Source organism: Ailuropoda melanoleuca, chromosome 4, assembly GCF_002007445.2.
Source record: "Ailuropoda melanoleuca isolate Jingjing chromosome 4, ASM200744v2, whole genome shotgun sequence".
Lineage (NCBI taxonomy): Eukaryota > Metazoa > Chordata > Mammalia > Carnivora > Ursidae > Ailuropoda > Ailuropoda melanoleuca.
Genome location: NC_048221.1, coordinates 91,924,546 through 91,936,954, shown reverse-complemented (window position 1 = coordinate 91,936,954; position 12,409 = coordinate 91,924,546). Strand labels below are relative to the sequence as shown.

The window sequence follows — 12,409 nt, the reverse complement described above, 5'->3', positions numbered from 1 at the left end:
GAATATTTACTGAGTGACCAAATGGTAGATTTTTACTACTGACTAATGACCTTTATTTACATCAGGTTATGTGATTGAGTCTCAATCCCGATAAAGGAGTTTGCTGGGGTTTGTCAGAGATATGAACATAGCCTTTTCCAAAGTAATTGTTCTGGAAAGAGATTTCCACACCTTTAAGCTCATATAAAGGGTCGAAGTCGCACCAGCAGCCTCACTTGCTCTGGCATCGTCTTCCCATCAGGCAAAATGAAAATCCTTGTGAGTATTTGTTTATGCTTCTTTATACTCTTGCCGTGGCTCCTGCAGGGAATGTTCAAATCCAGTCAATTCCAAATCAATTTCAGCAGTCCTAGGTGAACACTGTGCATGCTTCAAAGCTTCTGTGATTGAATTAAATAACGTCTTTGGCCAGGATAGCGTTACCTATGAAGTCGGATATTTATTTGTCCATTGTCTGTCTTCTGAGACATTTACTAAAGAATGCAAAGAAAACATTTTGGAAATATCTAGAGAATTTTAATTTGGAGAATTTTTAATAATAATTCCTCGTGATTATGAGCTTGGGAAGGAATGTAGGCATTTGGGGACAACTGCATTTAGTGTTTAAAAGAGAAGGGGCAATTTTTTGAAAAAGATAACAGCAGCTGTCATTTTCTAAGTGCGTATGAGAGCCTATGCTAAACGTAAATACTTTGATTTTTTCACTTCAACAACTCTGTGAGCTGAGTAGTATTACCCCCATCCTACAGGTGAGGAGACTAAGGCACAGAGGAATGTGATTTTCTCATGCCAATAAAAATGAGGTTTAGACTTGAAATGTACCCATCTCCAGCCCCACTGGCAGGAGCAATCATGGCACAGCATTCCTGCCAGGCCATCCACATCAGGTGTTTAGGATTATCGGCTTAAAGAGTTCCATCTCCGAGGGGTCTCTTGATTTTCCAAGAGGAGATCTGTTGCTGAAACGTAAACTCGTAACCCCAGTATATTAATCATGGTTTTGGGTGGGTGGTTATTTGGGGTCTGGGGACACTTCCTGAGCTCTCTCTAATTATATCACTATGGTGGTCAGTCCTCCACCCATCTGTTCAAATCTCTGTATTAGAGGAAAATAAGAGTGTCAGAGGTTACAAGAGCCAGCCTGGAGGCAGAGAAGGGCTGTGGAGGGGCTCATAGGCAAGTTGGAGATCCGCATACAGGTCTTTGTCAGACCCTCCATCTCCAGTCATCAGAAGAGAGATGTTATTGATGATTGTTAGGAAAGTCGAAAAATCCTCCTGACAGGTCTTAAAAATATCTGCCTTCCCGCAGAGCCCCTCCACGGTTTGAAATGACAGTGCCTTACACGGCGATGTTCAGAAAAGAGAACACAAAACTGGGATCGATCGGTTGGATAAGACTCTTAACACAACTGCAACAAAATGTCAGAACTGCGTCAATGTCAGTCTCATGGCCCATCAGCCTAATGTTTGTCTGATGGCATCACTAAGGAGAATATAGAGGCTTTCCTTGCTGTCAGCCTCGAAAGTCAGCCATGCCTCCAAGCATCCTCTTTTCATAGTTTCCCTGGGAATCCTTTGTATCTCTATCACCATTAATCCATTTTAAATCTGTTTTACCCTCTCGGTCTCAAGGAATTAAACACATTTTTTTTTAACCATAAGACACAACTTCACTCCTGTAATCCAGATCCACTGTGAGTCACACCAGGGTGTTCACATAGTAAATGAGTCCTTCTTCCCTGCTCACCTGTTTCACCTGCTCCAAGTCGTTTCTGGCATAAGAACCCATGCTGCCTAGAAGATTATGATGTTGGGAAGGCTCGGGAATGGGGCATAAAGGTAGAACCTGGTGTCTGACAAATAGCATGAAGTCAGTAAATACCTGTCAAATGAGGGAATGTGTGTTTCACATCTTGGAAATGGACTATTGACCGCCCATGACCACCCACCTGTGTCTCGAGGTGTATATTTTCTGAGATACTTGTGCTTGTCCTGTCCAGTGTCTCCTTAAGTCCCCACCCTCAATGACTGCCCGCTAGAGAATGGCTGCAACTGGTTTGTTTTTCAGGTGGTATTTCTGGCGCTGGCCATCTTTGGGACACAATCTCATGGATACGAGGTAAGTTGGTTCGCTATGGACTTTATACCTGGGAGTTATTGGGAGGGGAAAAGGAAGATACAAATCATTTATCTGGAGGACTGTAGAGAGCCCATGTGCCCTATTTGGGATGGAATCCCAGACATAACCAATAATGGAAACCATAAGGTTGATATTTCTTTCTAACTGCAATGCCTTTAAAAATGCAACCCATTGCTTTAAAATGTGGTCGATGTCATTTCTCCTGTGATGTCATTGGTTCTCCCGTATATAATACAGTGGACCATGAAGAAGAGAGTCACATTCTTATTTTAGCTTGGGGTTTTGGTCCGGGATGCCAGTGAGGAAGTTTCAGGCTTCAATCTCTTGTTCATAGTGAGTGGAGGGCTGTATTTTGTCAGGAAGTTCGCCTTTCGGTGCATATGATTTATGGAAAAAACCATATGTCTTTGTTGTTAATCTAGGTTTTTAACATCATCAGCCCCAACAGCAATGGTGGCAATCTTCAGGAGACAGTGACAATTGACAATCAAAAAAATATCGCCATCGTTAACATCCATGCAGGATCATGCTCCTCTACCACGATTTTTGACTATAAACATGTAAGCAGCAAGGCAATTTTTATATTCTTCAAGACTGGGCTTCTCAAGGGTGAAGGGGCAGCCATTTACCATACATTTGAATTCCAAGAACTATCCTTGCACTTCTCTCAGAATTTCCTTACTTTTGCTTCTCCCCCTTTTTTTTAAAAAAAAGATTTTATTTATTTTAGAGAGAAAGAGAGAGAGAGAGTATGTACGCTCGAGGAGAGGGAGGGACAAAGGAGAGGAAGAGAAAGAACCTCAAGCAGACGCTGACCTGAGCTCAGAGTCCAATTGGGGGCTCAATCTCAAGACCCTGAGATCACGACCTGAGCTGAAAGCAAGAGTAGGACATTAAACCGACTGAGCCACCCAGGCTTCCCCAAACAAAACCATTTCTAAGAAAAAAGTGTGAGAGGAAACATACATATCTGCTTGACCTTTTGAGGTGACAATTGGAAGCATCATGATAATTGTCTCACTACAGGCTCAGAAAGTCTCTAGAAGAGTGGACCAAAACCCAGAGCATAGCCTGGCACACAGGCTCTCAAAAATATTCGCTGAATGAATAAATGAATGAATTAAGGCTTCTAATACAAAAACTCATGCAAAAAAGAAGAGCGATTAGGGAATAAACAATCACAGAATAGCAGAAATCCAGAACAACTCTACCCATTCAACTATGTAAGTAGGACATGCAGTGAATCATACTTCGTCTGGAAGAAGGAAAGTATGCTAACCAAAAACTCCAAACTCTTTCTAAGTTTCAGTTACTGGTATTATCAATAAGTCTCAGAAAACTGCTCAGAAAAGTTATTTGGTCCTTTATCCATTTATCTGTTTGTTTTCCATTTATTCCACCTGATTAGGAGGCTGCTTTTACCGTGGAACAGCTACGCCTTGTGGATAGAAATAGGTTGTAGTCCATGTCACTGGACATTTGAATGCACTTTCTGTCTCCTATTCTTGTAGGAACCCCCTCACATGCCTCCTCCCCATTGGCATCAGGAGTTCTAGGACACATCTGAAAGCATAGAATCTTCAAAAGATATATTTTTAAAGGAAGTTGCACTGAAATTGTTTTTTAAAGCAGTTTTCAGGGAAATCCCCAAGTATCTTTAAAAAAAACCCAGAGTGGTGAGGACTCAGTTTAAGCCCCTTCCATTGCCATCAGGCTTTGCCTCAGGCTATTTTTGAATTTTAGGAACTGGCAATTTGTGAGAATTGAAAAATAGGAACTAGAAGAGTGTTTGTATGACATACAGCCTCACAGACTGTATAATTATTGGGAATTATATAGAGAAAATTCCATTCAGGATGAAGGTGAAGTGGCCTCCAGTTCCGTTTGGCTCCATGGGACTCACCCACCATTGGTGTTTCGATCCCACCTTCCTCCAACCCAGCCCTGTCCAGCGAGCTTGGGTTTGAGGTGGAGAAAGGATGGAAAGAAGACAGTAAAGGAGAGAAGAATAGATGAAACGTGTGTGTGTTGGCGGTGAGGGTGAGTGTGCTATGCGAAAGAGAGTTTCTCAGGCAGCACTGTCCAGTAGAAATTTCTACGATGGTGGAAATGCTCTGTATCTGTATTTTCCAACAGGGAAGCTACTGGCCACTTGTGGCTACTGAGCATGTGAATTGTGTGACAGAGGAAGTACATTTTAAGTTTTACTTAATTTGAATTTAAATTTAAGTAACACATGTGGCTAGTAATGAACATATTGGAAAGCGTAGTTCTAAAGAATACTGTGCTTACCCCAAATTGAGGAAAACGCCAAACGACATCAATCGAAAGACAGACAGCTGCTGCTTCTTAATTGTTCAAACCCCAAACTACGGGCACTGGTTGCAAAATATGAAAAGTGGGGCACAAATCATGGGTTTGTACAACTTCAGAGATGGAAACAACGAGCCGAAAAGTAAAACTATGATGTAAAAGAAGGCAAACGGAGAGAATGGGTCGCTAAGCGAAATAAGTCAAGCAGAGAAAGACAATTACCATATGGTTTCACTCATTTATGGAACACAGGAAGTAGGAAGATGGGTAGGAGAAGAAAGGGAAGAAGAAAGGGGAGCATAAACAGAAGGGGGAATGAACCATGACAGACTATGGACTCTGGGAAACAAATTTAGGGCTTTCAGGGGGAGGGGGGTGGGGGATTGGGATAGACCGGTAATGGGTAAGGAGGGCACATATTGGATGGTGCACTGGGTATTATACGCAAGTAATGAATCATGGAACTTTACATCAAAAACTAGGGATGTACTGTATGGTGACTAACATAATATAATAAAAAATTATTATAAAAAAAAAAAGAATGGATCGCGAGTTGAAAAGCGGTCATGTACACTCACTNCATCAAAAACTAGGGATGTACTGTATGGTGACTAACATAATATAATAAAAAATTATTATAAAAAAAAAAGAATGGATCGCGAGTTGAAAAGCGGTCATGTACACTCACCGCGCACGCTTGAGGCTTTCCGCAATGAGTCTCAAATGTCCTCCCCATCAGTTCCCAACCTGGGGAACCAAGAGGGCCAGTAACTGCACTCTTGCTGCCTCAGGGCTACATCGCATCCCGGGTGCTCTCCCGAAGAGCCTGCTACATCCTGAAGATGGACCATAAGGCCATCCCCGCTCTGGACGAACTAAAACGATACATCTACGAGAAACAGGTGATTCTGCGGTACCCTTACCCATTCCCTTTCCTTTGCCGGGGAAAACTGGTGCCTACGGAGGAAAGAAGCGGGTAAGGGGGAAGATCACAATATTACATCTTACCGTGGGTATGCACTCTCCACCTGTTAAAGTGTTTTCTCCTTTATTGTTTTTGGGAGCAGGAACACATCCCTTAGCTTGATTTCTACCATTCAGCTCCCAAGCCAAGAACTTATAATGAATTCCAGTGCTTTTCTGGAAAGGACTGAACAGCAGGGCTCTCAGAAATAGTGACTGGCAGAAAAACGAGTGAAGTCATAATCGTTGCAACACAAAGGTGCAAAGAAAAAATATGGGATGGCGAGAATAAATAAACACGGCTCGGTGCTCGGGACCGGTGTTTCATTCTCCCCCGTAACTTCCCATCTGTGCCACCTCTGCCATGGGATTCACCCTCCCGGGTGTCACTGTCACCAGCAGTGAAATAGCATGGCTAATAACGAGGCTTCCCTGCAGACCAAGTGCTCAGAAGGAGATAGTATCTTGGGATTCCTGACGGCCTTCTGCTTAATAATATGAAAAAGTCAGTTTCAAATAAGGGACATCAGGTTATGTCAGCCTACTTTATCCCCTCCCCCTCTCTTCTACTGCTCTAGGCTATGAAGAACATGTACTCTGACAAATACTTCTGGGTCAAGTATAACCCGCTACAGTCTATGATGATACACACAGACTGGCTTCTGTTCGGCTCCCCCATCAGGCAGCTCTGCAGTCATGTGCCCCTGTACAAGGGGGAAGTGGTTGACAAGTTAGGTGAGTACCAGTAAATTATTCCGTCACCAAATATTTTCTGAAAGCTCCCCTGTGTGGGGCCCTGTCCTGGAGGGTGGGGGGTGAGAAATACAGGTAGACGTGAAACATGACTCCTTTCCCTTGACTTGGGGAACTAAATACCTACCGGGTGTGGAAATTGTGCTCAGCGTGAGGGAGATACAGAAATGAATAAAACTCTCTGCTAACTGTGCACACGGTTGGTGGAGAAGTTGATGGGTTAACGAAGATGATGAAATTTTAGGATGTCCTGGGTGCTGAGGAAAACCTATTGGATTTCCTGCCGTGCCTCGTGCTGACAGGCATTAATAACACGGTATTGCGTACATGAAAGTGGTGGAGAGGAGATCCTAAGCATTCTTACACACACACACACACACACGCACACACACAAAAGAATTACACACGTGAACTGTGTGAGGTGATGGATGTGTTCTCTTGGTCTTGGTAATCATTCTACAATGTGTGTGTATATCAAATTATCATGGTGTACGCTGGAAATACATACAAATCCATTTGTCAATTATTCTTCAAAAAAGTTTTAAAAACTATTTTCAGAATCTAGGATAGAATGAGTCTAAGAAAGAGCAAGCAAAGTGCACTGATCGACAGGGAATAAAGCCTTGAGTCGTCCAGCTAGCATATATCACTGCAGTCATTACTGGTATTTTTATACAAAGTTTCCTAATATGGGAGAGTGGCCAGAGGGAAAGAGGGGCCAAGCCACAGATGGCGAATGTAACAAGATAAATTACCCAGAGTAGTGGAAGGTAAGATACAAAAGAAAATAATGAGCATTTATCACATTTTTACTGTCTAGAAAAAATTCTTAAGGTATTTTTCTTTTAGTAGGGTCATTAGTACTTAGAGTAAAAGCACAGGCAGGTCACCAACACAGAATGTCAGAGCATCAATAGAATAGAGCCAGACAGCACTTCTAGAAGCTGTCAGTCTTTTTTTTTTTTTTTAACATTTTATTTGTTTATTTGAGAGAGAGAGAGCACACAAGGGTGTGGGGGGAGGGCAGAGGGAGAGGGAGAAGCAGATCCGCCACTGAGCAGGGAGCCCAAGGTAGGGGAGAGCTCCATCCCAGGACCCCGGGGTCACAACCTGAGCTGAAGGCAGATGCTTAACCAACTGAGCCACCCAGGTGCCCCTAGGAGTTGTCAGTCTTATTTAAGCTAACATGTTATTACCCTTTGCAATACAAGGATAGCTAAAAACTTGGGTAACATAGAATTACACGTACAACCCCTAGTCAAGATATTAACAAAAAGGCATGGGTTTGCTGCATTCTAAGAATGTATTTCTCAATGCTCCTTCTTCACAAATGTGTCCCCTTTTCAGATAATGTCAGTGCTGGCGTCTGTTCGAAGGCTGGACTCCTGGGCATCTTTGGAATCTCCATTTGCGCAGGCGTTAGTGTTTAGGCATCAACCCACCGGCGTTGCCTTTTCCAAGACACCCACCCTTGGTTTCCACTCAGTGGCCAAATTAAGTTCTTTCCCCACGCCCCAACTAATGTTGAGACTCAGTGGTAAAACATAAATCCTATATCTACAGATCTCTGGGTGTTTGCTTTTTTTGTAAACAACAAAGGGAAGCCAAACAATGTTGATGGCAACATATAGAAGGAAAGAATTTGCCAGGATTGTAAGTAAAGTACATAAGGTGTGAAACTTCCCAGATAATAAAGCGGAGTCATCACAGGGTGGTCAGCGGTGTGCAGGTGTCCAGATGGCCTCCACCAGACCAGCTGCCCACCTGCCCGCTAAAATGAAGGAGATTCAGAGGACACTTGTCTTGAGCACTGAGAAATGTACAGAATTGTTGAATCATTATGTTGTACCCCTGAAGCTAATATAATGCTGTACTTTAATTATACTTAAATAAGAAAATTAAAAAATAAAAATTTTAATTAGAAATAAAACAAAAACAACCCCATGTGCAGTCTGGGAGGAGCAGGCAGTGGCCTCCACCTGCCGACGGGGGCGGGGTTTGGTGTGCGTTCAGCAAACAACTTGACTGCTCCGGTGATGGAAACTATGCCCTCTGACGGGGCACCCAGCTTGGAGGGCCAGTCACACGCCTTTTAAAAAATTTCTTTTAGCGCATCAAAGCACTAGTCTCAACCTTAATAAATACTATCATAATATATTTTGTCTTGGAGCGAGGGGAGAGGTACTGGGGAACACCCATCACCCAGAGAAAGATGAACCTTACTGAAAATCTTGACAGGAGTGAGAAACTCACTGGGAACGCCAAGTCAATATATAAAAGGAAAACAATTTCCAGCATTCCAAATACGTTGTGTAATGTGGGCCCATTTCCAGATCATACAGCTGGTTCTCCTGTGGACCGGTCATCAGAACATGGAGGATCGCCTATAACAAGATTTTCTGCTACCAACTGCTCCTATTCCTAACACTGAGCATCTGCTCCATAATAACCATTAATAAACATATTTAAAACACTTAACCATATCCTCAGCACCGGGGCAGGCATGCTGGCAAAATTACCATTGTCAAGGAAATCATTTTCTTGCTGGGGAAGTGAGCCATCTACGCGACATTTGCTAGCAGCGGTAAAGTGTGTATAATAACACGCCAAACGAACAGTAGAGTGTATTTGCATTTGACCTGGTGCTTGCAAGTGATAGAACCCAAAATCAAAATAACTGAGGCAAAGAGGATAGAATCTATTGTCTCATCTTGCTGTAGAAAGATAGGGATATTCTAGTCTCGGGTGGCTAGCCCGAGGTGTGTGAGGGTGGCCAGACTCTTCTCCCACTCCAGACTCTCCTTCTCTCTGATGTCAGCCTCAGAATCTTGCGTCAGCTTTCTCCTGGAGGATAGAAACACCACCGCTGTGAGGCCCAGGGTCTCCATTTTCCCAGTGTCTTTGTCAGAGAGAAAGGGGCTTCTCTTCATTTTATTTTTTTTATTTATTTTATTTTATTTATTTATTTGACAGAGAGAGACAGCCAGCGAGAGAAGGAACAAAGCAGGGGGAGTGGGAGAGGAAGAAGCAGGCTCATAGGGAAGAGCCTGATGTGGGGCTCGATCCCATAACGCTGGGATCACGCCCTGAGCCGAAGGCAGACGCTTAACGACTGAGCCACCCAGGCGCCCCTTCTCTTCATTTTAATTTCAGTTAGTTTTAATGTACAAATCTTTGGAAAGGCACCAGACTGAATCACCTGGGGCACATTCTTACTCCCCGTGGCCAAGACGGGTGGGGGTGTGGTGGGTGGAGGGAGTGTTACGATTGGCAACCTCCCGTGGAATTTACTGCTTAGAGCTGTGTTATCCTCATTAATTTCTACAACGTTAGTCCCTTTTTAAAGTAGAACTTTGAGTTCTGCTTTCCCTGACTCTGCTTTATCATGAAGTTGGTTAACTCTGCTCAGTGCTGTTGTCACACTGAATACCTGTTAGGGGCAACAGGTGGAGCGGGCCAGCACATGCCTAAAAGGAATGTGTCCGCATGGAAGTTACGAGGGAGCTGGGGCTCGATTAAGGAGGGCACATATTGCATGGAGCACTGGGTGTTATATGCAAGTAATGAGTCATGGAACATTGCATCAAGAACTGGGGATGTACTGTATGGTGACTAACATAACAAAATAAATATTATTAAAAAACAAAAACAAAAATACCTTCTTCAGGGCTGGGGAAGGAAGATACCAACTGTTTCCATTTTTGTATGCCTTGAGATATTTTCTAATTTTCCCTTTGACTTCTCTTGGATCCAATTGTTAGTCAAGAGCGTGTTGTCTAATTTCCATGTACTTGCGAGCTTTCTTGTCTCCCTTTTGTTAGTGATTTCGAATTTCACTCCATTGNTGCTCCATAATAACCATTAATAAACATATTTAAAACACTTAACCATATCCTCAGCACCGGGGCAGGCATGCTTGCAAAATTACCATTGTCAAGGAAATCATTTTCTTGCTGGGGAAGTGAGCCATCTACGCGACATTTGCTAGCAGCGGTAAAGTGTGTATAATAACACGCCAAACGAACAGTAGAGTGTATTTGCATTTGACCTGGTGCTTGCAAGTGATAGAACCCAAAATCAAAATAACTGAGGCAAAGAGGATAGAATCTATTGTCTCATCTTGCTGTAGAAAGATAGGGATATTCTAGTCTCGGGTGGCTAGCCCGAGGTGTGTGAGGGTGGCCAGACTCTTCTCCCACTCCAGACTCTCCTTCTCTCTGATGTCAGCCTCAGAATCTTGCGTCAGCTTTCTCCTGGAGGATAGAAACACCACCGCTGTGAGGCCCAGGGTCTCCATTTTCCCAGTGTCTTTGTCAGAGAGGAAGGGGCTTCTCTTCATTTTATTTTTTTTATTTATTTTATTTTATTTATTTATTTGACAGAGAGAGACAGCCAGCGAGAGAAGGAACAAAGCAGGGGGAGTGGGAGAGGAAGAAGCAGGCTCATAGGGAAGAGCCTGATGTGGGGCTCGATCCCATAACGCTGGGATCACGCCCTGAGCCGAAGGCAGACGCTTAACGACTGAGCCACCCAGGCGCCCCTTCTCTTCATTTTAATTTCAGTTAGTTTTAATGTACAAATCTTTGGAAAGGCACCAGACTGAATCACCTGGGGCACATTCTTACTCCCCGTGGCCAAGACGGGTGGGGGTGTGGTGGGTGGAGGGAGTGTTACGATTGGCAACCTCCCGTGGAATTTACTGCTTAGAGCTGTGTTATCCTCATTAATTTCTACAACGTTAGTCCCTTTTTAAAGTAGAACTTTGAGTTCTGCTTTCCCTGACTCTGCTTTATCATGAAGTTGGTTAACTCTGCTCAGTGCTGTTGTCACACTGAATACCTGTTAGGGGCAACAGGTGGAGCGGGCCAGCACATGCCTAAAAGGAATGTGTCCGCATGGAAGTTACGAGGGAGCTGGGGCTCGATTAAGGAGGGCACATATTGCATGGAGCACTGGGTGTTATATGCAAGTAATGAATCATGGAACATTGCATCAAGAACTGGGGATGTACCGTATGGTGACTAACATAACAAAATAAATATTATTAAAAAACAAAAACAAAAATACCTTCTTCAGGGCTGGGGAAGGAAGATATCAACTGTTTCCATTTTTGTATGCCTTGAGATATTTTCTAATTTTCCCTTTGACTTCTCTTGGATCCAATTGTTAGTCAAGAGCGTGTTGTCTAATTTCCATGTACTTGCGAGCTTTCTTGTCTCCCTTTTGTTAGTGATTTCGAATTTCACTCCATTGTGGTTGGAAAAGATACTTGGAATGATTCATAAACTTGTTAAGACTTGTTTTGTAGCCTAATAGAGGATCCCTCCTGGAGAATGTTCCATGTGAGCTTGAGAAGAATCCGTATTCTGTCGTTGTGGGATGGAGTGTTCTGTATAGGTCTGTGAGGTCCGTTTGTTCTAGTGTCACTCAAGTCTGCTGTCGTCTTATTGATTTTCTGCCTGGGTGATCTAGCCATTATTGAAAGCGGGGTAGCAAAGTTTCCTGCTATCTTTGTACTGCTGTCCATTTCTCTCTTCAGATCTCCCCTGGTTTATATTTTATATTTAGGTTCTCTGATATGAGTGCACATATATTTATAACTGGNACAAAAACAAAAATACCTTCTTCAGGGCTGGGGAAGGAAGATACCAACTGTTTCCATTTTTGTATGCCTTGAGATATTTTCTAATTTTCCCTTTGACTTCTCTTGGATCCAATTGTTAGTCAAGAGCGTGTTGTCTAATTTCCATGTACTTGCGAGCTTTCTTGTCTCCCTTTTGTTAGTGATTTCGAATTTCACTCCATTGTGGTTGGAAAAGATACTTGGAATGATTCATAAACTTGTTAAGACTTGTTTTGTAGCCTAATAGAGGATCCCTCCTGGAGAATGTTCCATGTGAGCTTGAGAAGAATCCGTATTCTGTTGTTGTGGGATGGAGTGTTCTGTATAGGTCTGTGAGGTCCGTTTGTTCTAGTGTCACTCAAGTCTGCTGTCGTCTTATTGATTTTCTGCCTGGGTGATCTAGCCATTATTGAAAGCGGGGTAGCAAAGTTTCCTGCTATCTTTGTACTGCTGTCCATTTCTCTCTTCAGATCTCCCCTGGTTTATATTTTATATTTAGGTTCTCTGATATGAGTGCACATATATTTATAACTGGTACATCCTCCTGGTGAACTGACCCTTTTATCATTAGGTAATGACCTTCTTTTCTCTTGTGACAGTTTTGACTAAAAGTTT

At 43.0% G+C, this 12,409-nt stretch overlaps 1 protein-coding gene across 1 annotated transcript; it reads left to right on the top strand.

The window, feature by feature from the left end:
* Positions 1-218: 218 nt before the first annotated feature.
* Positions 219-7,735, top strand: GKN2 (gastrokine 2). Its single transcript, XM_019809506.2, has 6 exons — positions 219-258; positions 2,071-2,121; positions 2,565-2,702; positions 5,247-5,357; positions 5,997-6,153; positions 7,519-7,735. The coding sequence occupies exons 1-6, from the start codon at positions 247-249 to the stop codon at positions 7,599-7,601; spliced, it is 552 nt and encodes a 183-aa protein (XP_019665065.1). The 5' UTR covers positions 219-246; the 3' UTR covers positions 7,602-7,735.
* Positions 7,736-12,409: the final 4,674 nt, after the last annotated feature.